This window comes from Pristiophorus japonicus, chromosome 20 (assembly GCF_044704955.1).
Source record: "Pristiophorus japonicus isolate sPriJap1 chromosome 20, sPriJap1.hap1, whole genome shotgun sequence".
Taxonomy (NCBI): domain Eukaryota; kingdom Metazoa; phylum Chordata; class Chondrichthyes; family Pristiophoridae; genus Pristiophorus; species Pristiophorus japonicus.
In genome coordinates, this window is record NC_091996.1 from 58897905 (window position 1) to 58924554 (window position 26650).

The 26650-nt window shown below is 43.4% G+C and overlaps 1 protein-coding gene across 1 annotated transcript in view; it reads right to left on the bottom strand.

Moving 5' to 3' along the window:
- LOC139232937 (chloride intracellular channel protein 5-like) overlaps nt 1–22257 on the bottom strand; it is a 36587-nt gene extending 14330 nt beyond the window's left edge. Inside the window, exons 1-3 of the mRNA XM_070863429.1 lie at nt 22134–22257; nt 9626–9735; nt 1786–1911 (exon numbers count right to left, since the gene is read on the bottom strand). Of these exons, the coding sequence (XP_070719530.1) occupies nt 1786–1911; nt 9626–9735; nt 22134–22169 (272 nt within the window). The 5' untranslated portion in view covers nt 22170–22257. The remainder of the gene's footprint in view (nt 1–1785; nt 1912–9625; nt 9736–22133) is intronic.
- Between the last annotated feature and the right edge of the window lie 4393 nt (nt 22258–26650).

Here is a 26650-nt window from a genome sequence, read left to right on the forward strand (position 1 = left end):
TGGAGCATCTTAGAAATTGCAATTCTCGGCATTTAGTTTGCTCCAGTTCTAGTTGAATAGTTGAATAGTTTCATTGAAGAACAGATTTTATTTTTCAAAAGGAGGCGTGTCCAGCCACTTACGCCTGTTTGGCAAGTTTAGCCAGCGAAAACTTAGTCCAAACTAACTTAAAATGGAGTAAGTGTACATTTTTGTACATTCAGAAAAACCTTGCCTACACTTAGAAAACCAGGCGTAAGGAAGAGAGGGGGGGAGAGGGGGTTTACACACATTTTAAACACTTTACTTTTACAAATAAAGAGCCATCATCAATAATAAAGGGGGAGGAGGGGGAGAGGAGGGGGAGAGAGGGGGAAAAGAGGAGGGGGAGGGAGCGAGGGGGGAGAGGAGGGGGAGGAGGAGGGGGAGGGAGAGGAGGGGAGGGGAGGGAGAGGAGGGGAGGGAGAGGAGGGGAGGGAGAGGAGGGGAGGGAGAGGAGGGGAGGGAGAGGAGGGGAGGGAGAGGAGGGGAGGGAGAGGAGGGGAGGGAGAGGAAGGGAGGGAGAGGAAGGGGGTGAGAGGAAGGGGGGAGAGGAAGGGGGGAGAGGAAGGGGGGAGAGGAAGGGGGGAGAGGAAGGGGGGAGAGGAAGGGGGGAGAGGAAGGGGGGAGAGGAAGGGGGGAGAGGAAGGGGGGAGAGGAAGGGGGGAGAGGAAGGGGGGAGAGGAAGGGGGGAGAGGAAGGGGGGAGAGGAAGGGGAGAGAGAGGAGGGGGAGGGAGAAGAGGGGATGGGGGAGGGGAGGAGGGGGGGGAGGGAGAGGTGGGGGGGGAGGGAGAGGTGGGGGAGAGGGAGGCTGAATGGGCTGCGCCGAAGACTGGGTAGGGCGAGCCCCGCCGAGGACGTAGAAGCCAGGCCAGGCCGCCGAAGACTTTGGGCAGGGCCCGCCCCCAGCAAGATGCCGGGCGGGCCCTGCCGATGACGCAGATGCCGGGTCGGGTCGCCGAAGACTTTGGGCGGGCCCCGTCGCCGCCGACGTGGGGGCAGGAGGGGGGTGGAGGAGTGGGGTGGGCTGAAGCTAAATGGGAGGGAGGGAGGGAGGGGAGCAGGAGCTAAATGAGAGAGAGGGAGGGAGTGGGGGGCGGGGGAGCGGGAGCTAAATGGGAGGGAGGGAAGGAGGCCCTAGTCCAATCTTCGCCCTGGCAGCCCATTCGGCCAGGGCCCCTCCCACACAGCCTCGGAGGCCTGGAGCTACTGCACATGCGCGCATATTCTAGTACGCATGTGCAGAGGTCCCGGCACTGTTTTCAGCGCCGGGACCTGGCTCCGCCCCCTCACGCATTCTGCTGCGCTGTGCCAAGGGCTTGGATTGACCGGACGGAGGGAAGAATACCAAGGTAAATAATAGGCGCCGTTTCTGTTCTAAAAAGTCAGCGCACCACACGGAGATGCGCCATTCTAACCCTGGGGGAAAACTTGGGCCCAAGGATTCTACATGTTTCTGGTTAAGTTACATTTGGATCTTTTACCCACTTATTACCCCAGAGTTTCCGTATTTTCTCATACTCTCGTAGTTGCTCTCAAGTTCTGATTATCTTCACTGGCTCTGATACCTATATGAATTTTTGGTCGTGTGCCCAAGATAACAAACCAGAAAACAAAGAGAGGCTTCATTAGCTACTGGATCTGCGCTGTGCCTCCATTAACTTCTTGCTGTCTCTGAGAAGATAGCATCACATCAGATCTCATTTTATACCTTAACTACTAAGCAAAATTGCTGAACAAAAAGATCAAATGCAGCATAGACTTACTTGGGAGGAGCAAGAGCCTCCTCCAGAAATTCCTCGATTTTGTTATTATCCGTCTTGAGATCTCCATTGTAAATAAGAAATGGCAGCTGGCTCGCTGGTGCAATATCTCTCAGAATGTCTGGGTTCCTGCAAGGTCAACGGCCATACATTATGGTTAAAGGCAGCACTGAGGCCTAAGTAAAGCCTGGGACTCAAGTAATTCAGTGACAGAAAACAAACAAACAAGCTGGAAAAAAGGATGAAGCAATGGCAGAGTGTGTGGTGTGTTGCACGTATACAGATCAGGGGCCAAATTAATACACAGGCCCCGTGCCATATGGCCTACTCCTGCTCCTATTTCTTATTTGACAAGAGACCCCAATAAAACATGGGCCCCCCCATTAAAACTCACCATAACGCAAACACACTGCATACAACAGCTGGATCAGTTTCTAAGCATAGTAGATTATGATATGATTTGCTTTATTGGTAATGCAGTGTGAACATAAGAACATAAGAACATAAGAACATAAGAATTAGGAACAGGAGTAGGCCATCTAGCCCCTCGAGCCTGCTCCGCCATTCAATAAGATCATGGCTGATCTGGTCGTGGACTCAGCTCCACTTACCCGCCCTCTCCCCGTAACCCTTAATTCCCTTATTGCTTAAAAATCTATCTATCTTTGACTTGAAAACATTCAATGAGCCAGCCTCAACTGCTTCCTTGGGCAGAGAATTCTACAGATTCACAACCCTCTGGGAGAAGAAATTCTTTCTCAACTCGGTTTTAAATTGGCTCCTCCGTATTTTGAGGCTGTGCCCCCTAGTTCTAGTCTCCCCCACCAATGGAAACAACCTCTCTGCCTCTATCTTGTCTATCCCTTTCATGATCTTAAATGTTTCTATAAGATCACCCCTCATCCTTCTGAACTCCAACGAGTAAAGACCCAGTCTACTCAATCTATCATCATAAGGCAACCCCCTCATTTCTCGAATCAGCCTAGTGAATCGTCTCTGTACCCCTTCCAAAGCTAGTATATCCTTCCTTAAGTAAGGTGACCAAAACTGCACGCAGTACTCCAGGTGCGGCCTTACCAATACCTTATACAGTTGCAGCAACACCTCCCTGCTTTTGTACTCCATCCCTCTCGCAATGAAGGCCAACATTCCATTCGCCTTCCTGATTACCTGCTGCACCTGCAAACTAACCTTTTGGGATTCATGCACAAGGACCCCCAGGTCCCTCTGCACCACAGCATGTTGTAATTTCTCCCCATTCAAATAATATTCCCTTTTACTGTTTTTTTTTTCCCAAGGTGGATGACCTCACACTTTCCGACATTGTATTCCATCTGCCAAACCTTAGCCCATTCGCTTAACCTATCCAAATCTCCTTGTAGCCTTTCTGAGTCCTCTACACAACCCGCTTTCCCACTAATCTTAGTGTCATCTGCAAATTTTGTTGCACTACACTCTGTCCCCTCCTCTAGGTCATCTATGTATATTGTAAACAGTTGTGGTCCCAGCACCGATCCCTGTGGCACACCACTAACCACTGATTTCCAACCTGAAAAGGACCCATTTATCCCGACTCTCTGCTTTCTGTTCGCCAGCCAATTCTCTATCCATGCTAATACATTTCCTCTGACTCCACGTACCTTTATCTTCTGCAGTAACCTTTTGTGTGGCACCTTATCGAATGCCTTTTGGAAATCTAAATACACCACATCCATCGGTACACCTCTATCCACCATGCTCGTTATATCCTCAAAGTGTGCAAACATTCTAGCGGCCTATTCTTCAAGCGTTTCACTACACATTAGTGTTTTAATGGATTGGGGTGGGGGGTTGTGTGATGGATGCGGAGGGGCCCTGAATGTTCTTGGTGCCTGTAATGTATTTACTTCATGGGTTCTTTGCTCTAGAATCCATAGCAACACATTGTTATTAAAAACTAGTTTGTTCATTAACAAAGGTTTAACAATCACACTACACATTACCAGTTCATCTACTAGGCTCACAACTGCATACCTCATCGTGGATGACCTAGATCCAACTGACTGGGGTTTTATTGAGTCTTGTGAACATCACATGACTGGCTAAGCCACTCACAATGCAATAGTTCTACAACTATTTTGGTAGAACTTTAAATCAAGTGCTCCTTTTTTTTTTAAGGGCACAAAAATCCACAAATTAATGAATAAACATTAAAGGAAACCTTGACAAATCAAATTAAATTAAAATTTTGTTCCCTGTTGAAATAATGTAGACCAGTCCCCCCGATGCCCACCTCTAGCAGAAGGCCCCGAGCGTACCGGTGGACACCGCGTGCTCCATCTCCAGGGACACCCTGGCGCAAACGTAGCTGCGGAAGAGAAGCAGGCAACAACAGCTTTACAAACCTGTGAGCGTCCTCACAGGTGCATACATTACAGTACCCAGGAATTCATAATCCGGCTCTGGGTGATACACTTCCTCGCATGAAGGGAAGCTTTGAAAATAATACTGAGGGCTGCTCCTGTGAACACCCTATTGGCTATCTTCAACTCCTTGTTGGCCTATAATCCCATGGCAACTCAGTACCTTTCTGAACCTCAGCCAAATGGCACTATTCACATGCATGAGGCTGGTTAGTGTTTCTTGATAAGCTACGGCCACGAGGAGTGGGAAGATGGGCAGGACACCTGAGCCCAATGCTGTCCTCTGTCATTGTCCCTGCACAGGCTCTACCATAGGGGGCACTGGGGCAGTCAGGAGGAGCGACCCTGTCTGATTATTCCCTCCCCAGCACAGCAGAGCAGGCCAACTATAGCACCCGCTGAATGGCCCCTAGGCTGAGATCAGCGAACGCGACACAAACCACGGATGCAAGCTGCGACCTCTGTGGGTGTGAACGTCCTCAGCTACTCATTCCCTCGATGAGCTGAGGCATGGGAGAGCCCCTACCAGCAGGGTTTCTGGAAGCAAGTTAGCAATCCTTTGTCGGTAGCAAATGATGCATGGGTTGGGGAAATATAAAGAGGGGAAGGAGAACCAGCAATGGGGATGGATCCAAAAACCAAAACAAGAAATGGAGGAAACATAACTAAAAAGGACACAAAGTAACATTAGTAAATCATCAAGTGATGGATCATTTCTATTTCCAGGTACCTTGTTCAGACAACTGCACATAAAGGGGGAGGAGAATTTGTGTGGCTTCCTCACAAAATGATCATCCAACCCGCTTCCTCAGCGAGGTTTCCTGGGTGTTACTGCATACTCAAATGAGTAGAGAGAGGTTCCAATACACTACCTACACCCCCTCCCCCCACCCCCCCGCCCGCCCCTCCCCATACACACCCGACACCACCTCCCCACCCCAGGGCATGCACCATCCTGCCCATAACCAACATCATTGAGGCAGCAGAGGAAGGGCTAAGACTTCAGTGGATGGGTCCAGCCCTGACTGATGGGATGAAAATCTTTCCTGTCTCAGCTGGCTGGTAGGGTCTTGCATGGAATGAGTTGGATTCATCTCCACTTAATTATTTAGCGATGGACAGAACAGGAAACAGCCTTTGCTGTCCATCTGGCTGGTCCCAGAAGTTCAACTCACAACATAAAAATGCTTGTAGCTGGTGCTAATTGGCTCGCACATTCAGAAAAGTAGCAAATTTTATGACATTTTAAAAGAGGCGAGATTATGTTTACTACTATTGCTTTCTAAAATGCAGTTGGAGGAGTATTGTAAACAAAAAGTGTTCTCTCTCGCCAACTTTCCCTCCATTCGAATTGAACACCTCATATCTGCCTGATGAATAGAAATGGAAAATCTCAGTGTTAAAGGAACTATTTGCGGGGGGAGGGATTTAACTCTGTTGCGAGCAAAAAATGCATCCCTGTCTTACATATTTTGCCGTGTTTATAGTTGTCTTGACTGGAATATATTGTGTGTAAGGCAAGTAATTCCACTCATGTCCTCTTTTGTTGATCTGGAAAACACAACCCAGCAGCATGTAGGTTTTTAAACAGTCGCCAGGTTTTTCTGGCGATGATTGGTCTCTTTCTAAATAAGTCTGCTTTGCATCTCTGCTGGGCATGGAGAAGGCTTGTGTGGTCATCACACACAAGTGACAGTCTCCACAGCAATTGTTTGCACTCCCGTAAAAGTTCAGTTTACTTTGACTAGTTAGCAATGTGGTTCTGAATTTATAATTTGATTGCATCATAGACGTCAGTTCTGGGCACTATCTTCTCAGGAGTTGATAAAACTATTGCACGACACTGCTTAAAAAGAAAGACTGTACTTGTAATTCTTATGCAAATCTTTGCCTTCCTAGAGCTGGCAATATAGCACCTGGTATTATATGGAATGCCATCACAGAAACAGGCCATTCAGCCCAACTGGTCCATGCCAGTGTTTATGCTCCACAGAAACTGCCTCTCACCCCTCTTCATCTAACCCTATCAGCATATTCTACTATTCCTTTCTCCCTCGTGTACTTAAATGCATCTATGATATTCACCTCAACTACTCCCTGTGGTAGCACGTTCCACATTGTAACAAATCTCTGGGTAAAGCAGTTTCTCCTGAATTCCCTATTGGATTTATTGATAACTATCTTATATTTATGGCCCTTAGTTTTGGTCTCCCCACAAGTGGAAACATCTTCTCTGCATCTACCTTATCAAACCCTTTCATAATCTTATAGACCTCTATCAGGTCACCCCTCAGCCTTCTCTTTTCTAGAGCAAAGAGCCCCAGCCTGTGGTAAACAACGCAATGTGTCTCTCCTATCATTTTGTTGTTTCTTCCTCTGCTATTTTGAGACTTGTTCCTGCATTACAACAGCAACTACACTTCAAAAGTACTGAGTTAGCTGTAAGGCGTTTTGGGATGTCCTGTGGTAGTGAAAGGCGCTATAGAAATGCAAGTTCTTTCTTTATTTGCTGCCTGACTGCTTGCTTGAATATAACAATGTCGCATTTCATTGTTCAAAGTTCAAGAATGTATTTTTGGCAGTTGCCTTCCCACTCTCAGCATTGCTTACCTTTCCTTCCCACGCCTTAGGGGAGACCCATTGCCTGCTGGGAGAAAACTATTGTCCTGTCACATACTGACTGATCTATGTGATGTAATCTCCTACCCCTCCCATTTTGCATAACCTCCACCCACAGGTTATTTCTGGCGTTTTTTGACAGAGGACCTTTATGCTAAGTGTTGTCAACGTTGGTTAATAATGCCCCAAAAATCTCCAAACCAGAGTGTCAAGCTGTGGAAAATGGGGAAGGGGGAAGCAACTATGAAAAGGACACCCAACATTTAAAGCATGCTATGCTAAAAAGATATGTGCTCTTGTTTTGTTTACTTGTTAAATATACTTATGCACTCAAAGAGAGAAAGGGAACATTTGTCAATGGCTGACAAGAAGCATTCCCGACACAGAGTAAAGTACCCTCTATTATCCCAGCTACATGCGTCAACCCCAACTTCAGAACAGTGCATTGTGACATGTGTAACTTCTCACACCAGTTGTCATCATAGTCTCTGAGATTAGCAACTCAGCAAAGAATTGTTATGTACTGTGGGCCCATTGCCAGGAGGGACTGAATTAAGACGATTCAAATTCCTTTCACAGGGGATCATGATCGCCAGAAGAGAGAAAAAACTCTTGCACCCCATTGGTCTGGTCTAGCTTCAAACACAGGAGAGCTTCTTGGAACCTATTAATTCATGAAACCAATGTCAATGTGACGGATATATTTTCAAACCAATTGGAACAACGTTTGTGAAGTTGGCTTGTAAACTTTACCTTTTGCAACAAGATGACACAAAATCACAGGAGAGGAGCATGCAGCACAAGTGCTTGACATCTAACTCAAGAGAGAGTGACACAAGACACAGAGAGAAACAAAGAGAGAGACACAGGCAGAGAGAGAGGGAGATAGATAGAGAGAGACATACACAAGACAGAGAAAGAGAAACAAAGAGAGAGACACAGAAAGAGAGAGAGGGAAATATATATAGAGAGAGAAGACACAGAGAGAGAAACAGAGAGACACAAACAGAGAAAGGGAGAGATAAACAGAGAGAGAGAGACACACACACACACACAGACAGCATTTTGAATATTAACTAGCCATGTTTTGAAATATATTACTCAATTTTCTGTGGATTTGCCCATAATAGAAAAACATTTTAAAAATATTAAGAATGGCCCAGAAATCCCAGTCGGCTGGTCCCCACAAGCGATCAGGTAAAAAACTTTTTAAAAAATGCGCACTTACCTGAAGTTGCTGCACCCACGCGTATTCCCGGTCCTGCGGCCTCCACTGACTGCGCATCGCAGCGCGTGCACGCCAGGACATGCGCAGGGCTGGAGCTGCAGTCACATGGCTCTGGGCAGCCAATCAGGTAAAGTATGTTCTCATTCATAATAATGGAAACTCCATAAGTTGGAGTTCCCATTATTATGAATGAGAACTCCCCCCACCCCCAAAACACAAATAAAAAATAGAAAAAATACACTACATATTTAATATTAATTTGAATTATTATTTATGTATTATTAAAAATATATATTTTTCCAATTATTAAAATAGTTTTTAAAATTTTGGTAGTGGGCAGGGCTTTTGAAAATAAAATGTGTTTTTTTTATTTTATTTTTTTATGTTTTAAGTGTGTTTTAAAACTTTTACAACTGTAAAAGTAGGCTATGTGCCTGCTTTTATCAGACGTAAGAATTTTCAGGACATTTTCTGGGCAAGTTATGGGTAAATATTGCAATCTTGCTCTTGCAAATGTCCTGGCTGTGGAGATATGGCGGATTGGTCAAGCTCCAGCTTGACAGATCAGAAAAGCCGGTTTTCAGCGCATGCGCATTGTGTGCTGAAAACCGGCTTTTGCGATGCCTTCCCGGGTCCGTACACACTCCGTACGGACCCAGCGAGACCGGAATTTCTGCCCCATAGTATTATTTATATCCTGTTATCATTTATTTATATTTTATTTGTTTATTGCAATATATTTTAAAAAATCTCTTTCCTCTATTAGTTGGCTTGCAATCCTTAGTTTATCTTTGTACTCAGTGTAATTATTCCTCTTTTCCAATTTGCTCTATTATTTACTTGTGCAAAATTAGATATATTTTTGTGTACCAAAAACCGCAGATGTTAGAAAATGTTGTACTTACTCAACACATCAATTGTGACTAACTCAGAGTTTAAGTAATCAATATTGTGCTGTATTGCATATTTTAACCAAAGGGAGGTAAGTGGAGATAGCAGTAAATTACACTGTGTACATGAGACTGAGATGGTGTGGAGTGACCGAGTGGCAAAGTCCAGGAGCAGAGTTGGGAGCAGCACTGACCAGAAGTGCGGAGTGTGAGCACATTGATAGGGGCAAACAAATAGGGCAAACAGGCTCAGGAGTGGGAGGTTGCCAGGGCAGGGTTGAAGCTGGGAGAGATTGAGGATGTGGGCTACTGGGAGACACAGAGGAGGGGAAAGGGAAAATACCTAGGGCCTAGGATGGCATGATGATTTTTAACAGTTGTGATCTGGTCGCTTGGCTGTGCCACATTCGGCTCATATTAAAATTGCATTCCTTGCGCAGGCATAGAGATATGCAGTGGCTCAGAGGAGTTGTAGTGTAGTTGTCTGGCTCAAAGTGTTGAGCCTCAGCTGGGTAGGTCGGGCCATGAAATGTCAGATCAGAGCCGTTGATGAGGCCCTGTTGGACAGGTTGACAGATCGTGCAATGGTGGGGGGAGTTGCTGGGCTAATTGAAAGATGGCACAGTTACGGATTTAACACAGGCATCCATGGTATTCATCAACAAAGTGGCTCATTGTCACAGCTCTCCATGCGCAGCACTCACCTCTTCACATCCACTGTGTTAATGGTGAAAGCGGCTCTCTTTAACCATAGGATCATGAACAGGCGTTGGGAGAACGGGCAGTTCCCAATACTCTCACCATCATCGCTGGACTGCGCACAAAGAAAAAGTTCTAAAGTTATTATTAATTTAGCTATTGCAAAATACTGGTATTATTTTAGGGTGCAGTATGATGATTGATTTTAAAATGTGAAACTCTTGCACAGTTCTGTTTTACAACTACATGACATTATTACATCAGTGCTGACTGCACTCAGAGGCAAAGAGGTAAGTTTTAAGGAGGTTTTTGAAAGAGAGGAGATGTGTAGTAAATGGAGGGGGTCACCCCTGTGTGCGCTGACCGACATTGGCTCCCAGTCAAAAGCTCTCATTCTTGTTTTCAAATTCCTCCATTGCCTCGCCCTTCCCTATCTCTGTAAACTCCTTCAGCCCTACAAGCCCCGAGATATCTGAGCTCCTCTAATTGTGCCCTCTTGAGCAGCCCTGATTATAATCGCTCAACCATTGGTGGCCGTGCCTTCTGTTACCTAAGCCCTAAGCTCTGGAATTCCCTGCCGAAATCTCCCCCGCTTCTCTACCTCTCTATCCTCCTTTAAGACACTCCTTAAAATCTACCTCTTTGACCAAGCTTTTGGTCACCTGCCTTAATTTCTCCTTATGTGGCTCGATGTCAGTTTTTTTTGTCTCATAGCACACCTGTGAAGCGCCTTGGGATGTTTTGCTACGTTAAAGGCACTATATGAATACAAGTAGTTGTTGTTGAGGAAGAGATCCAGAGGGTTATGATGGCTGAAGCCTTAGCGACTGCTGGTGGCCTGGGGGGGCGCGGGGGGGGAGGTGGAGGGGTGGAGGTGGCTGGGAGCAGTGGATGGGAAAGGTCACCTGTTAAAAGCACAGAATCTTTTTCTGGCAAATCCTGATCATTTGTGCATGGCGCTATTCCAACAAAACCAACTGGGTGTTCTGGCTCTTCTCCTTCCCTGTGACAAAAATACTGCCCCTTTAGAATGTCTTCTGCCGAAACTTGATCTTAATCGGACAAGACTACCATGGTAATTTGCCAGAGGTATGAAGCAGTAGCCGCACTATGCATGGGGTGGTTGCGTAACCAAATAAAATGTTGTTGTGTTAAAAACAGCAGCATATTCAAGGGGTGTGACAGCTAGATAATAGTTGCTTGAAGCAGAGCGAAAATAATGCAAAAATATTTATCAGTAAACATTTTACAGAAAACTGGGAATGAGTTCATGCCTAGAGTTTCCTTCATGGAAGAAAGAACGTGCATATCTATAGCGCCGTTCACATCCTCAGGACATCCCAAAACTCTTTACAGCCAATGAATTACTTTTGAAATGAGCTGAGTGTTGTACCTGTAGGAATGTAATTCAGGTGACATGCCGTTATGACTCAGTGATTTATGAATTTGCCCTGTGACACTTGATTAATCTTTGTGTCTTTTTCATCTTTAACAGGATTATAGGATTTTTTTTCACAATTCCATTCCTAATAAAATGTTTCAATGAACTTGCAAATATTCTCACTGTAAGTCACCGTAGATAGATTTCATTGCCACTATGAACAGGAGGCTAGGCCCATGAAAGAAATTACTATTTTCGACAGAAGCAAAATGTTAGCTATTCTGTGGCAACCAGTAGATTCCTTGGGAAAATAGATAGACAAATTGCATTTGCAACGAAGGACAGGATAGACTGGGAAGGCTGCAGTGAGCTGGATACCAGCCATTCACCTCTGGAGATCTGGGTTTGAATCTAACCCACACTGAGGGTCCTATGTTAAATGAGTTTGGACATTCTCAAAGGAAATTGTGAGAGCGAAAGTGCGCATTACCTCAAATGTTTTTTCTTTTGCTGTCTGTGAGACCAGCACACGATGAATTAAAACAGCTTTCTGCTGAGCATGGGTTGTAAATTGCGTAAAGGGATTTTAAAGCAAACGTATCTCCACAAATCAGCAGGCTGACCTGTGTGCCTATCAGGTCGGGAATCAGGTCACTTGTGTTTATGGTAATAAAATAATGGCAAGAGTTTATTAGGACAATCAGATCACTTGCATTTATGGAAGTGCATATTTGTTTAGTTCATTCTGTTATTCTGTTGTCATTTGTACGTTCTATGATTTATTGCTGGTATGCATAGCATGTAGTGATCCAAGGTAAAATTTGACATGAGAGATGTGAGTGAACCACATTTAAACAGCTCATACTGAAATTGTGAAGTGTGATATCTCACAGAGCCCATACTGGTTGTGGACAGTATGGAGTTTCAATAAAGACTGAAGCTGCATTGCTACAACTGAGGATGTGTGTAATCGGACGTTTCAAGTAACAAGACGAAAACAGCACAACAGGAATCACTGTAGCTGCCTTGGCCCTTCACTCTGGATCTCCTTCTCTAAACACGTTGTTTCTCTCCCCAATTTTTTTTTAAAGACTTTCCCAAAATCCAACTTTTCTACCAAGCTTGTGGTCAAAAGGTTGGCAGCACACCGTTACCCCACCAGACCTGCCTCCTCTTCTGGCACCATGGGTGGGCATCTGCAAGAACTGCCTGCATCAGGCGGTGAAGGCGGCAAATGGCATGTTGGCCTTCATAGTGAGAGGATTTGAGTATAGGATCAGGGAGGTCTTATTGCAGTTGTACAGGGCCTTGGTGAGACCACACCTTGAATATTGTGTACAGTTTTGGTCTCCTAATCTGAGGGACATTCTTGCTATTGAGGGAGTGCAGCGAAGGTTCACCTGACTGATTCCCGGGTTGGCAGGACTGACGTATGAGGAGAGACTGGATCGACTAGGTTTATATTCGCTGGAATTTAGAAGAATGAGAGGCGACCTCATAGAAACATATAAAATTCTGACGGGATTGGACAGGTTAGATGCAGGAAGAATGTTCCCGATACTGGGGAAGCCCAGAACCAGAGGTCACAGTCTATGGATAATGGGTAAGATATTTAGGACCGAGATGAGGAGAAACTTCTTCACTCAGAGAGTTGTTAACCTGTGGAATTCTCTACCACAGAAAGTTGTTGTGACCAGTTCGTTAGATATATTTAAGAGGGAGTTAGATATGGCCCTTACGGCTAAAGGGATCAAGGGGTATGGAGAGAAAGCAGGACTGGGGTATTGAAGTTGCATGATCAGCCATGATCATATTGAATGGTGCTGCATGCTCGAAGGGCCGAATGGCCTACTCCTGCACCTATTTTCTATGTTTCTATCCGCTCCATCAACATTTCACTACAGAGAAGAAAAGGAGGGCAGACACTGGCAGAAACTGCCGCTGATCCAAATTATGCCATCCCCACCCAACATACGTCATAGATAAACCTTCCCATGCTCATCGTCCCAAGGAATTTCTGGGAACCTCTCCCGACACCAACCTCACCATATCATCTTACTACCCTCGCTGCACTAATCTCATGATATGGTCTAACTGTGCACATCCTGTAAGCAATAAGCTGTGACTGCAGAAATAGCAGATTCTCCTAAATAGAAACATAGAAAATAGGTGCAGGAGTAGGCCATTCGGCCCTTTGAGCCTGCACCATCATTCAATGAGTTCATGGCTGAACATGCAACTGCAGTACCCCATTCCTGCTTTCTCGCCATACCCCTTGATCCCCCGAGTAGTAAGGACTTCATCTAACTCCTTTTTGAATATATTTAGTGAATTGGCCTCAACAACTTTCTGTGGTAAAGAATTCCACAGGTTCACCACTCTCTGGGTGAAGAAGTTTCTCCTCATCTCGGTCCTAAATGGCTTACCCCTTATCCTTAGACTGTGACCCCTGGTTCTGGACTTCCCCAACATTGGGAACATTCTTCCTGCATCTAACCTGTCCAAACCCGTCAGAATTTTAAACGTTTCTATGAGATCTCCTCTCATTCTTCTGAACTCCAGTGAATACAAGCCCAGTTGATCCAGTCTTTCTTGATATGTCAGTCCCGCCATCCCGGGAATCAGTCTGGTGAACCTTCGCTGCACTCCCTCAATAGAAAGAATGTCCTTCCTCAAGTTAGGAGACCAAAACTGTACACAATACTCCAGGTGTGGCCTCAGCAAGGCCCTGTACAACTGTAGCAACACCTCCCTGCCCCTGTACTCAAATCCCCTCGCTATGAAGGCCAACATGCCATTTGCTTTCTTAACCGCCTGCTGTACCTGCATGCCAACCTTCAATGACTGATGTACCATGACACCCAGGTCTTGTTGCACCTCCCCTTTTCCTAATCTGTCACCATTCAGATAATAGTCTGTCTCTCTGTTTTTACCACCAAAGTGGATAACCTCACATTTATCCACATTATACTTCATCTGCCATGCATTTGCCCACTCACCTAACCTATCCAAGTCGCTCTGCAGCCTCATAGCATCGTCCTCGCAGCTCACACTGCCACCCAACTTAGTGTCATCTGCAAATTTGGAGATACTACATTTAATCCCCTCGTCTAAATCATTAATGTACAATGTAAACATCTGGGGCCCCAGCACAGAACCTTGCGGTACCCCACTAGTCACTGCCTGCCATTCTGAAAAGTACCCATTTACTCTTACTCTTTGCTTCCTGTCTGACAACCAGTTCTCACTCCATGTCAGCACACTACCCCCAATCCCATGTGCTTTAACTTTGCACATTAATCTCTTGTGTGGGAGCTTGTCGAAAGCCTTCGGAAAGTCCAAATATACCACATCAACTGGTTCTCCCTTGCCCACTCTACTGGAAACATCCTCAAAAAATTCCAGAAGATTTGTCAAGCATGATTTCCCTTTCACAAATCCATGCTGACTTGGACCTATCATGTCACCTCTTTCCAAATGCGCTGCTATGACATCCTTAATAATTGATTCCATCATTTTACCCACTACTGATGTCAGGCTGACCGGTCTATAATTCCCTATTTTCTCTTTCCCTCCTTTTTTAAAAAGTGGGGTTACATTGGCTACCCTCCACTCCATAGGAACTGATCCAGAGTCTATGGAATGTTGGAAAATAACTGTCAATGCATCCGCTATTTCCAAGGCCACCTCCTTAAGTATTCTGGGATACAGTCCATCAGGCCCTGGGGATTTATCGGCCTTCAATCCCATCAATTTCCCCAACACAATTTCCCGACTAATAAGGATTTCCCTCAGTTCCTCCTTACTAGACCCTCTGACCCCTTTTTTATCCGGAAGGTTGTTTGTGTCCTCCTTAGTGAATACCGAACCAAAGTACTTTTTCAATTGGTCTGCCATTTCTTTGTTCCCCATTATGACTTCCCCTGATTCTGACTGCAGGGGACCTACGTTTGTCTTTACTAACCTTTTTCTTTTTACATATCTATAGAAACTTTTGCAGTCTGTCTTAATGTTGCCTGCAAGCTTCCTCTCGTACTCTATTTTCCCTGCCCTAATCAAACCCTTTGTCCTCCTCTGCTAAGTTCTAAATTTCTCCCAGTCCCCAGGTTCACTGCTATTTCTGGCCAATTTGTATGCCACTTCCTTGGCTTTAATACTATCCCTGATTTCCCTTGATAGCCACGGTTGAGCCACCTTCCCTTTTTTATTTTTACAAGACAGGGATGTACAATTGTTGTAGTTCATCCATGCGGTCTCTAATGTCTGCCATTGCCCATCCACAGTCAACCCCTTAAGTATCATTCGCCAATCTATCCTAGCCAATTCACACCTCATACCTTCAAAGTTACCCTTCTTTAAGTTCTGGACCATGGTCTCTGAATTAACTGTTTCATTCTCCATTCATAATGTAGAATTTGACCATATTATGGTCACTCTTCCCCAAGGGGCCGCGCACAACGAGATTGCTAATTAATCCTCTCTCATTACACAACACCCAGTCTAAGATGGCCTCCCCCCTAGTTGATTCCTCGACATATTGGTCTAGAAAACCTCCTTTCTGCACTCCAGGAAATCCTCCTCCACCGTATTGCTTCCAGTTTGGTTAGCCCAATCTATATGCATATTAAAGTCGCCCATGATAAGTGCTGCACCTTTATTGCATGCACCCCTAATTTCCTGTTTGATGCCCTCCCCAACATCACTACTACTGTTTGGAGGTCTGTACACAACTCCCACTAACGTTTTTTGCCCTTTGATGTTCTGCAGCTCTACCCATATAGATTCCAATTCATCCAAGCTAATGTCCTTCCTAACTATTGCATTAATCTCCTCTTTAACCAGCAATGCTACTCCACCTCCTGAATGTTGAATACCCATGGATGTTGAGTTCCCAGCCCTGATCATCCTGGAGCCACGTCTCTGTAATCCCAATCACATCATATCCATTAACATCTATTTGCAGTTCATTCATCCACCTTATTACGGATACTCCTTGCATTAAGACACAAAGCCTTCAGGCTTTTTTTTTTTAAACACCCTTTGTCCTTTTAGAATTATGATGTAGTGTGGCCCTTTTTGTTTCTTGCCTTTGTTTACTCGGCCTTCCACTATTGCTTTTTACCTTTCTACCATCTGTTTCTGCCTCCATATTACTTCGCCCTATCTCGCTGCATAGGTTCCCATCCCCCTGTCATATTAGTTTAAACACTCCCGAACTGCATTAGCAAATGTTATCCCTAGGATATCAGTTCCAGTCCTGCCCAAGTGCAGACTGTCTCTTTTGTACAGGTCCCACTTCCCCCAGAACTGGTTCCAATGTCCCAGGAATTTGGCTCTACCTCACTCTACAGTTCTACATTCCACACTACTGTCACGGTTACTGTGCTCATATAAAAGATCTGACACCAGCTCATTGCACTCGGTAAAGATTAGAAGCCAGTTATCCATGATTAGTTCACTTCTTGACGAGAAATTGGCCCTAATTTTAACTCCAGGTGGATACCTCACTCAGGCCAGAGTTAAAATTACAGTTGGGTCTCAATGATGTCACTAGGCGGCAACATGCATATGGAAAGAAGGACCCTGTTGACTCCAGGCACATGTCCTGGCTGCCTGCTCAGAAGAGCAGGTTAAAATTACAGACTCTGCGATCATGGTGGCTTTCAGACAGGAAAGAGCCAGGCCGATTTTAAATGCCCACCCACCAGGTTTCTGCTGAGCGAGTAGGATTAAAATCATTTAAAATCCCTGTACAACCAACTTTAAAGGAGAAAGGAAAGAAACGAGAATCAAATAGATGTACATTGATCAGTTTTAGGTGAGACGTGAGTATTGCTTTTGTAGAAAGTTGGATGTGCTTCCATTGCCTCTGAAATAACATCAACTAGGAAGCTAATTAGAGAAGAAATTGGACAACACACTGGCATGAGACATTTTTAACTGTGGGATCTGGATTTGAATCCTGCCCAAACAGATGTGATAAAACTCTCCTGAACCTTCTGTTGACGGTAATGGGCCCAAGTGAAATCAAGTTGGGAAAACTCAAACAAGTGGTGGGGACAAGTCTGCAATTATCCATTGCTTAAATAATGATCAGCAGTCTCGCCAAGACAAGAGACAAGGAACAATGGGAAATGGAAAAGGTAATAATCCTTAAGGAGAGGGACATTAATGCTGGATAGTGAAACACTTGTGCACTAATGTCATTAAGAACTTCTAAATCAAGAGTTTGGGATGATTAAGGTACACGGGTGAGGCAGAGTAAAGGACAAAAAGTGAGTATACAGGTACAGCAAGTAATCAGGAAGACAAATGGAATGTTGGCCTTTATTGCAAGAGGGATAGAGTATAAAAGCAGAGAAGTCCTGCTACAACTGTACAGGGTATTGGTGAGGCCATACCTGGAGTACTGCATGCAGTTTTGGTCTCCATATTTAAGGAAGGATATACTTGCATTGAAGGCTGTTCAGAGAAGATTCACGAGATTGATTCCGGAGATGAGGGTGTTGACTTATGAAGATAGGTTGAGGAGGTTGGGCCTCTACTCATTGGAATTCAGAAGAAGGAGAAATTATCTGATTGAAACATATAAGATAATGAGGGGGCTCAACAAGGTGGATGCAGAGAGGATATTTCCACTCATAGGCGAAACTAAAACTCGGGGACATAGTATCAGAATAAGGGGCCACCCATTTAAAACTGAGATGAGGAGGAATTTCTTCTCTCAGTGGGTTGAGTCTGTGGAATTCTCTGCCCCAGAGAGCTGTGGAGGCTGAGTCATTGAATATATTTAAGGCGGAGATAGACAGATTTTTGAGCGATTAGGGAGCAAAGGGTTGTGCGGAGTGGGCAGGGATGTGGAGCCGAGTCCATGATCATAACGGGGTCCTGATACTGAATGTTATAATGCTATTGTATTAATTATTAAGCCAAATGATGTTGTGATACCTGACTTCTTCTACTCTACCTAAAATTGACAAGAATATATCTCTATCCTTTTGCTTTTTGTATAGTGCAATCTAAATGAGAACTCCAGAGGGTTCTCACACTAAATTTGTTTTGTTATAAAAAAAATACAGAACATCCTAGATGAACAGCCCTGTAATAATTCGCTTTGAGACAAGTCCTTTAGGTACTGACTGCTGCTTCTCATCTATTTAGCCATTTAAGTCCTCAAAAGCCCTCTTTTGAACATAAGAAATAGGAGCAGGCATAGGCCAAATGTACCGTCAAGCCTGCTTCACCATTCAATAAGGTCATGGCTGATTTTCGACCTGAACTCCACTTTCCCGCCTGATCCCCATATCCCTTGATTCCTGTAGAGTCCAAAAATCTCTCAATCTCAACCTTGAATGTACTCATTGACTCAACAACCACAGCCCTCTGGGGTAGAGAACTCCAAACCCTCTGTGAAGAAATTCCTCCTCATCTCAATCCAAAATGGCTGGCCCCTTATCCTAAGACAATGTCCCCTAGTTCCAGACACTCCAGCCAGGGGAAACTGCCACTCAGTATCTATCCTGTCAATCCCCTTCAGAATCTTCTACATAAGAACATAAGAAATGGGAGCAGGGGTAGGCCATATGGCCCTTCGAACCTGCTCCGCCCTTTAATACGATCATGGCTGATTCGAATATGGACTCAGGTCCATTTCCCTGCCCGCTCCCCATAACCCCTTAATCCCCTTATCGTTTAAGAAACTGTCTATTTCTGTCTTAAATTTATTCAATGTCCCAGCTTCTACAGCTCTCTGAGGCAGCGAATTCCACAGATTTACAATCCTCAGAGAAGAAATTTCTCCTCATCTCAATTTTAAATGGGCGGCCCCTTATTCTAAGATCATGCCCTTTAGTTCTAGTCTCCCCCATCAATGGAAACATCATCTCTGCATCCACCTTGTCAAGCCCCCTCATAATTTTATACATTTCAATAAGATCACCTCTCATTCTTCTGAATTCCAATGTGTATAGGCCCAACCTCCTCAACCTTTTCTCATAAGTCAACCCCGTCATCTCTGGAATCAACCTAGTGAACCTTCTCTGCACTGCCTCCAAAGCAAGTATATCCTTTTGTAAATATGGAAAACAAAACTGCAATTTCGCTTTTAAAAGCTTCAGGCTCATCAAACTAAGGAGATCTGAATTTTTATAAATTGGAGAGCGCAGAGCAACAGAAACAATAAATATCATCTGTTGTCAGCTGCATCTTTCATTTACTTTTATATTAAATGAAACATGGAAAAGGTTGGTGGTGCTAGAAAATGCAACATCTGGACTTGTAAGTCCAGCTGTTATTTTTATTTTGTATCTCTCTAAAAACTCTCCAGAACCCTCCCTTTCCTTTTGTAAATCTCTTGAAAAATACATTATGGGACTGATTGTGGGAGCAGGATTGAAAACATGGGCAAGACAAAAATATAATTAGAATTAAACTTCCAAATTTTTTTGCAAAGGATCGCCACATTAATATTGCTCATAAAGTGTTAAAGAGGGAATTCTCATCCAAGTCCTTTTCAAACAAAACCAAAATTTGGTTGCAGTTGCTATCAAGCGGCCGTATGATCCTGCAGATGTCAGGCAGTTAAACAACAGGATCAGTCTTGAGAGCAACCCGGATATACCAAGAGGATAAGTCAAGTGACAAGTCTACTTGGAACAGTCATAGACAGAAAAGGGCTAAAGGGACCCGGGCATGGTCAGAAGCACAGAAAACATAGAGACATAGAAAATAGGTGCAGGAGTAGGCCATTCGGCCCTTCGAGCCTACACCAACATTCAATATGATCATGGCTGATCATTCCCTCAGTTGATCAGTTCCCTCATGGTTGATCATGCAACTTCAGTACCCCATTCCTGCTTTCTCTCCATATCCCTTGATCCCTTTAGCCGTAAGGGCCACATCTAACTCCCTTTTGAATATATCTAACGAACTGGCATCAACAACTTTCTGTGGTAGAGAATTCCGCAGGTTCACAATTCTCTGAGTAAAGAAATTTCTCCTCATCTCGGACCTAAATGACTTCCTCCTTATCCTTAGACTGTGACTCCTGGTTCTGGACTTCCCCAACATCGGGAATATTCTTCCTACATCTAACCTGTCCAAGACTTGCACAGTAGTCGCAGGGTCTGAAGTCATTAGGGATCAATATCTCACACTCCGAGCGTCAAGCATAAATAAATGAAGGAAAGGCTGGCATAATCGTCAAAAGTTGGAGAAGGTCAATGAAGCAAAAGTCAAGGAATGCATCAAAGGTAATGGGCAGATCAGCATAGAAGTACCTGTACAGGTTTAGAGACCAAGAGAAAGACCGGGATCAGCAAGTGAGAACACTGAAAGCAGAAAGAACAAGTAAAACAGAAACCAGCGGTGGTAGGGACACAAAGTAACGGTAAAGACTGTATTTTGCCCCAATAGTCTATGCTGATGTAACAGTAGCTACAACTGGTTAAAATTAATGGTGAATACGCACTTTCTGCATTGTAATCTGCTGTCATCAGTTCCACCTCGGCAATCTGTACTATTTATCATTTGCAACTTTTATATTATGAGTCATATTCTGTATTTACACTTTCCAGCTCCAAGATATTTTATTCTGATCACATTTTTTGAAGGTAAAGCTGCTCTCCCTTCATTTCTGGTGCTTGTTGTCTTTGCAATTGTAACCCAAAAACAGGGAGGCGGATTGCATTTTGCTGCAATTCATTGACGACTTGATACCTTGAGGAGAGTAATGTCCATTTTGCAAACTATATGGATTTGCGGAATTTCTCAGGAATCAAAAGTTATTTCTCAATAAGCTTACAATAATGATGGCAACATTAATTTTTTAGTGTGCATAATAACAGGTGTAAATGACAGGAGGCACACTGACTATCACTATCTGAACAGATGGTGTTGGCATTAAATATCACTCATAAAATGAACAGTGCCTGTAATTAAGAAACCTTGCAGAGCAATCTAATCCTAAAACCACTCAAGCTTCCCTTTTACAGTAAAAAGAAGCCTTTGATAGATCCCAGCCTGTAACTCATTCCAGTATATCCATTATTCCATACCTAACCTATTTAAATTCTGCTAAAGGTCCAGCCTGTAACATAGTCCCAGGATCTATTATTTATTCTGCATATGAAAGTAATCTGAACCTCTTGATTAGATTCCAACCTGTAACTATATATTTTATCTGTACACCAAGATATTAGCATGGGTGTCAAAACCAACCATTAAAACAAGGAAAACAGTGGAGGCAGAGGATGCAAGAAAAAGGATTTACAGTAGACTGGCTATGCAACTGGACAGAAACATGGCAAATTAAACACGATAAAGTGTAAATGTACATCTTAACTAGAGAATGAGTAGGATTAAATTGAGAGAGACTGAGAAAGGGTCCTAGGAACAGTGCTAAAGGCATGTCTATCAACATTTAGACTATGTGGTGGAGCAAGTTTAAGAAAAACAAGTGGAATAACATATAGAGCAGCGGGCAGCAACAGAACTGATTCCAAACTTAAAGAAAGTCTATAGGGAAAAAATGAAGGAAACGCACGCTGAATTGTTTACAAAGAATGCAGTTAAGGGTGGGAACCTCTTCAAGCTAAATACTAAATGGTATAGATTAAATAAACTGAGAACATTACTTCAAATTAAGACAGGGGAGGAGGGGACATACATTTAAATGAGTGAAAAGCAAATTGAAAATATGTATATTCGGAAAAAAATCTTTAGAAAGGGAAGTATTTGGACAATCAAAGTAGGAGCAACATGAGCTACACTATATCGAAAGGCAGAGCCAGGTTACTGGAGATTTGATGGGCGGACACCGCCTTTGAATCCTTGGCTGTTCTCATATACTCGAAATCCAAATCTCAGAGTGAAGAATATCACTCCCAGAGCACACAAATTGAATGGATTAGCTTCAGTGCTGACCAAAAGAAAGTTGACATCAGTTCAGAGCTAGTTTAATTATTCCTACACTTTTCAAACTTCATTTATACAGAGACTTAAATGTTCAGTCTAAACAGCGGATGGGGTTAAAATAAATCATTTAGCGTAAACATACTATTAAAATAACATTTTACTTAAGACTTCGATATTTCCAGAAACTGATGTTCCCCTCAGTCGAGATCTAGCCTTACCTTAATGAACAGCTCGATCTTGAGATCCGCGGCCATCCTTTCCCTGCAGTCCTTCTGTAATATGCTCACGCCAGCTCAGCAGCCAAGGTTGACAGTAAGTCCCGATCTTGGGTACTTGGCTCCTTAAACACTTCCCTCAGACCACACCCAGCAAGTTCGGAGAAAGACTGAAAGCCTTCAGCAGCAGCTCAGGAAGCCTGCTCTCTCTATACCTATTGGATCAGTAGAATTTGCTCTCTCGCTCTGTCTTAAAATCCAGAACCGGAGCGCTATCTCCTGCTCTTTAGGGTGAAAGTCACCAATATTTGTTTTTTGGCTCACTGTACAGTTTACACCACACTGCTACTCAGAAACTTAACAGGGCGTGAGAGGGATTGGCTCATAGTTTCTCTTCTCCCAAATTGTGGTGAGCTCTCATGTTATATTTAGCAAATGATTTGTTCATAAGAGTTCAACACAAGGTTCATGGAAACGGTAAAATATCGGATTTGAGAGTAGATGTGTAATCTGATCAAATATTTCGTTTATATACACACACATACATATACATACTTATAATTAGGTTTAAAGTAAACCAAGTTGACAGGATATTATTGAAGAAACGTTGCCTCCAAATATTGTTTATATATATATATATAAAACAATATAAAAGATTTAGCATGCATATATATTTGTTTGGTGTGTCTTATATATTATGTGTGTACACGTGTATATATATATATATATATATGTTTAAAACCATACCAAGTTAACTGAATATTTTCGTGTGTGTTTTTATATATGTTTAGTGTGTTTTATATATCTTTAATATAAACAGAAAATGCTGGAAATCTCAGCGGGTCAAACAGCATCTGTGGAGAGAAAAACAGACCCTTCGTCAGAACTGGCGAATGTTCGAAAAGAGCACATTCTTAACAAGCACTGAAAGGGGGAGGGGAAGAAAGAACAAAAGGGAAGGTCTGTGATAGGGTGGAAGGCAGGAGAGATTAGAGAGACAAAAGAGATGATGGGCCGAATTGAAATGGTAATGACAGGAGTTAGAAAAAGGTTGGTCCAGATAGGGTGTGAATAGCGGAATAATGACCAGTTGCCATTGGAGACAAAGAGAATATGTGTATAGACACACACATAGACATACATACAATTATGTTTAAAGCAATACCAAGTTGACCGAATATTTGAGAGAATGTTGCCCCATAATATTTTTCCTATTGTTTTCCCAGACGGTGTAGCAAGTCTGCCAAGGAGAACTTGTGGACAACTTGCGCCCAAGCTTTTACCTTTAATTTGAGTTGATGTACAAGGGCAGGCAAGTGGAAAGGGGAGGGGGTCATTCACTATGAATGAATTTTTTTTCCCCATGCCTTGTGAGCAGGCGATTTGCCACAGCCTGTGGGCAGAGATTGTCAATCCAGCAGCATCAAGGAAGGAGTCAAACTTCAATCCCACCAGTCCATGGTGACGTTCCAATCAGCCATGATTATTTGCGATTATTTGTAAAGCGGCTCATACGAGGGCAAAGTCCTTTTAAAAATTAACCCAGTGTCACTCGAGCTGCCTCTTCCTAAAGGTCTTGGTCGTCATTCTGAAAAATTGCTTTGTGTCGAGTTGTATTAAAAACTGATGGAGGCCAAGTACTGATCCAATAAAATAACATAAGCCATTTCTCAGAGGGTTAGTTCAACTCCTGCCCTCAAATGCTAAAGGATAGTTTCAGTTTCAATTTTGCTTGAATTTACAAAGTGGTTTTAATCCTATGATGTTTAACTACCCTTGTACTTTTTAGAACAATTGAAGAGGTTATTATAGGAGCAGCATTTGCAGCAGCTGTTAGTGGGTGTTTGTGATCACACTTTAGTCTTGGAGTCCAATGGTTGAGATGACAAGTCCCACACCAGTGCAGTAAAGAAAGAACTTACATTTATATAGTGCCTTTTATAACCTCAAGATGTCACAAAGCACCAATTAAGTACTTTTAAAATGTAGTCACTGTTGTAATGTAGGGAACTGTGGCAGCCAATTTACACACAGCAAGCAAACAGCATAGAATCATAGAAATTTACAGCACGGAAGGAGGCCATTTCAGCCCATTGTGTCCGTGGCGGCTGACAAAGAGCTCCCCAGACTAATCCCACTTTCCAACTCTTGGTCCGTGCATATCCAGGTACTTTTAAAATGTGGTGAGAGTATTTGCCTTGACCACCCTTTTAGGCAATGAGTTCCAGACCACCCTCTGGGTGAAATCTTTTTCCCTCAAATCCCCTCTAAACTGCCTACTATTTACTTTAAAGCTATGTCCCCTGGTTGTTGACCTCTCTGCGAAGGGAAATAGGTCCTTCCTCTCCACCCTATCTAGGCCTCTCATAGTTGTATACACCTCAATAAGATCTCCCTCAGCCTCCTCTGTTACAAAGAAAACAACCCCAGCCCATCCAATTTATCCTGTCCCTCAGGATTTTTCTCAATAATTTTCCCACCACAGAGGTTAGGCTGACTGGCCTGTAGTTACTCAGTCTATCCCTTTCTCCCTTTTTAAACAAAGGTACAACATTAACAGTCCTCCAGTCCTCTGGCACTGCACCTGTAGCCAGAGAGAATTGGAAAATGATGGTCAGAGCCTCTGCTATTTCCTCTTTTGCTTCTCTTAACAGCCTGGGATACATTTCATCTGGGCCTGAGGATTTATCCACTTTCAAAGCTGCTAAGCCCCTTAATACTTCCTCTCTCACTATATTTATCTCGTCTAATACTTCACACTCCTCCTCCCTCATTGCAAAGTCTCCTCTTTTTTGTGTATATGGATGCAAAGTATTCATTATGAATCCCAGCCACGTCTTCCGCCTCCACACACACATTTCCTTTATGGTCTCTAATAGACCACACTCTTTCTCCAATTATCCTCTTGCTCTTAATGTACTTAGAAAACATTTTTGGGTTTTCCTTGATTTTACTTGCCAACATTCTTTAATGTTCTCTCTTTGCTTTCCTGATATGAATTTAAAATGTATTAAGAAGGCAAAAAAATGTTTGCATACGAATGTAAATTTAAGTTTGAAAATAGACAAGGCAGAAAATGGGGGAGAGAGAAAAGGAAATCAGTTAATATGAGCAAAGTATTTTTTGTGTTTGTGCTTTTGGGTTAATATTACATCAATAAAGATTGCTCTTGGCATTTGTGTAGTTTTTTAACTGTAATATTAAGATTTGTTTCACCATTACATTCTTTGAAACAGGGTTCAATTCTGATTATTTTAATATGCACTGTTATTTCCAACTTCAAAAAATATTTCAAATCCTCACATGTTCAATAATACACAATAAATCCCAACCTCTAAGATTATGAGCAGATAGTAAACTGGGAGAAACCAAGATCAGCACTTGTGGCAACTGGGTAGCAGAGTGCAGAGAGGAGTATAAAAGCAGGGCAGTCTTACTGCACTTATACAGAATATTGGTGAGGCCACACCTGGAATACTGCGTGCAGTTTTAGTTTCCATATTTACGAAAGGATATACTTGCTCTGAAGGCAGTTCAGAGAAGCTTCACTAGGTTGATTCCGGAGATGAGGGGGTTGACTTATGAGGAAAGGTTGAGTAGGTTGGGCCTCTACTCACTGGAATTCAAAAGAATGAGAGGTGATCTTATCGAAATGTATAAGATTATGAGGGGGCTTGACAAGGTGGATGCAGAGAGGATGTTTCCACTGATGGGGGAGACTAGAACTAGAGGGTATGATCTTAGAATAAGGGGCCGCCCATTTAAAACCGAGATGAGGAGACATTTCTTCTCTCAGAGGGTTGTAAATCTGTGGAATTCGCTGTCTCAGATAGCTGTGGAAGCTGGGACATTGAATAAATTTGACAGAAATAGACAGTTTCTTAAATGATAAAGGGATAAGAGGTTATGGGGAGTGGGCAGGGAGGTGGAGCTCAGTCCATGATCAGATCAGCCATGACCTTATTGAATGGTAGTGCAGGCTTGACGGGCCGTATGGCCTACTCCAGTTCCTATTTCTTATGTTCTTATGTATCATGTCATAGAGGAGTGGGTACAGTTCATGCCAATGCACTGTTTGAGGGCTGTTTGCTTGTTGGAACTTGACTTACATTGAGAAAACTGTGTGAAGGGCCAAGACCCATCCTGTAGGCCACCGTGAGGATTGGAAAAGAAACCAGACAAATCAAGAACTAGTAGAAAGGTGACACTAAGCTTAGCATTTTAAAGGATATTTCCCTTGGAAGGTAGTGGAAGCAGATTCAATAGTAACTTTCAAAAGGGAATTGGATTAAATGCCTGAAGGAGAAAAAATTGCAGGGCTATGTGGAGAGAGCAGGGGAGTGGGATTAATTGGATAGCTCTTTGAAAGAGCGGTAGAGGCACACTGGGCCAAATGGCCTCTTTCTGCTGTAAGAATCAATGGGCCTAAAATTGCGACCTTGTTGGGCGCATATGAAGTACACACGGACCCAAAAGTCAGTTTTCGGGGCGCAATGCACATGCGCCGAAAACCAGCTTTT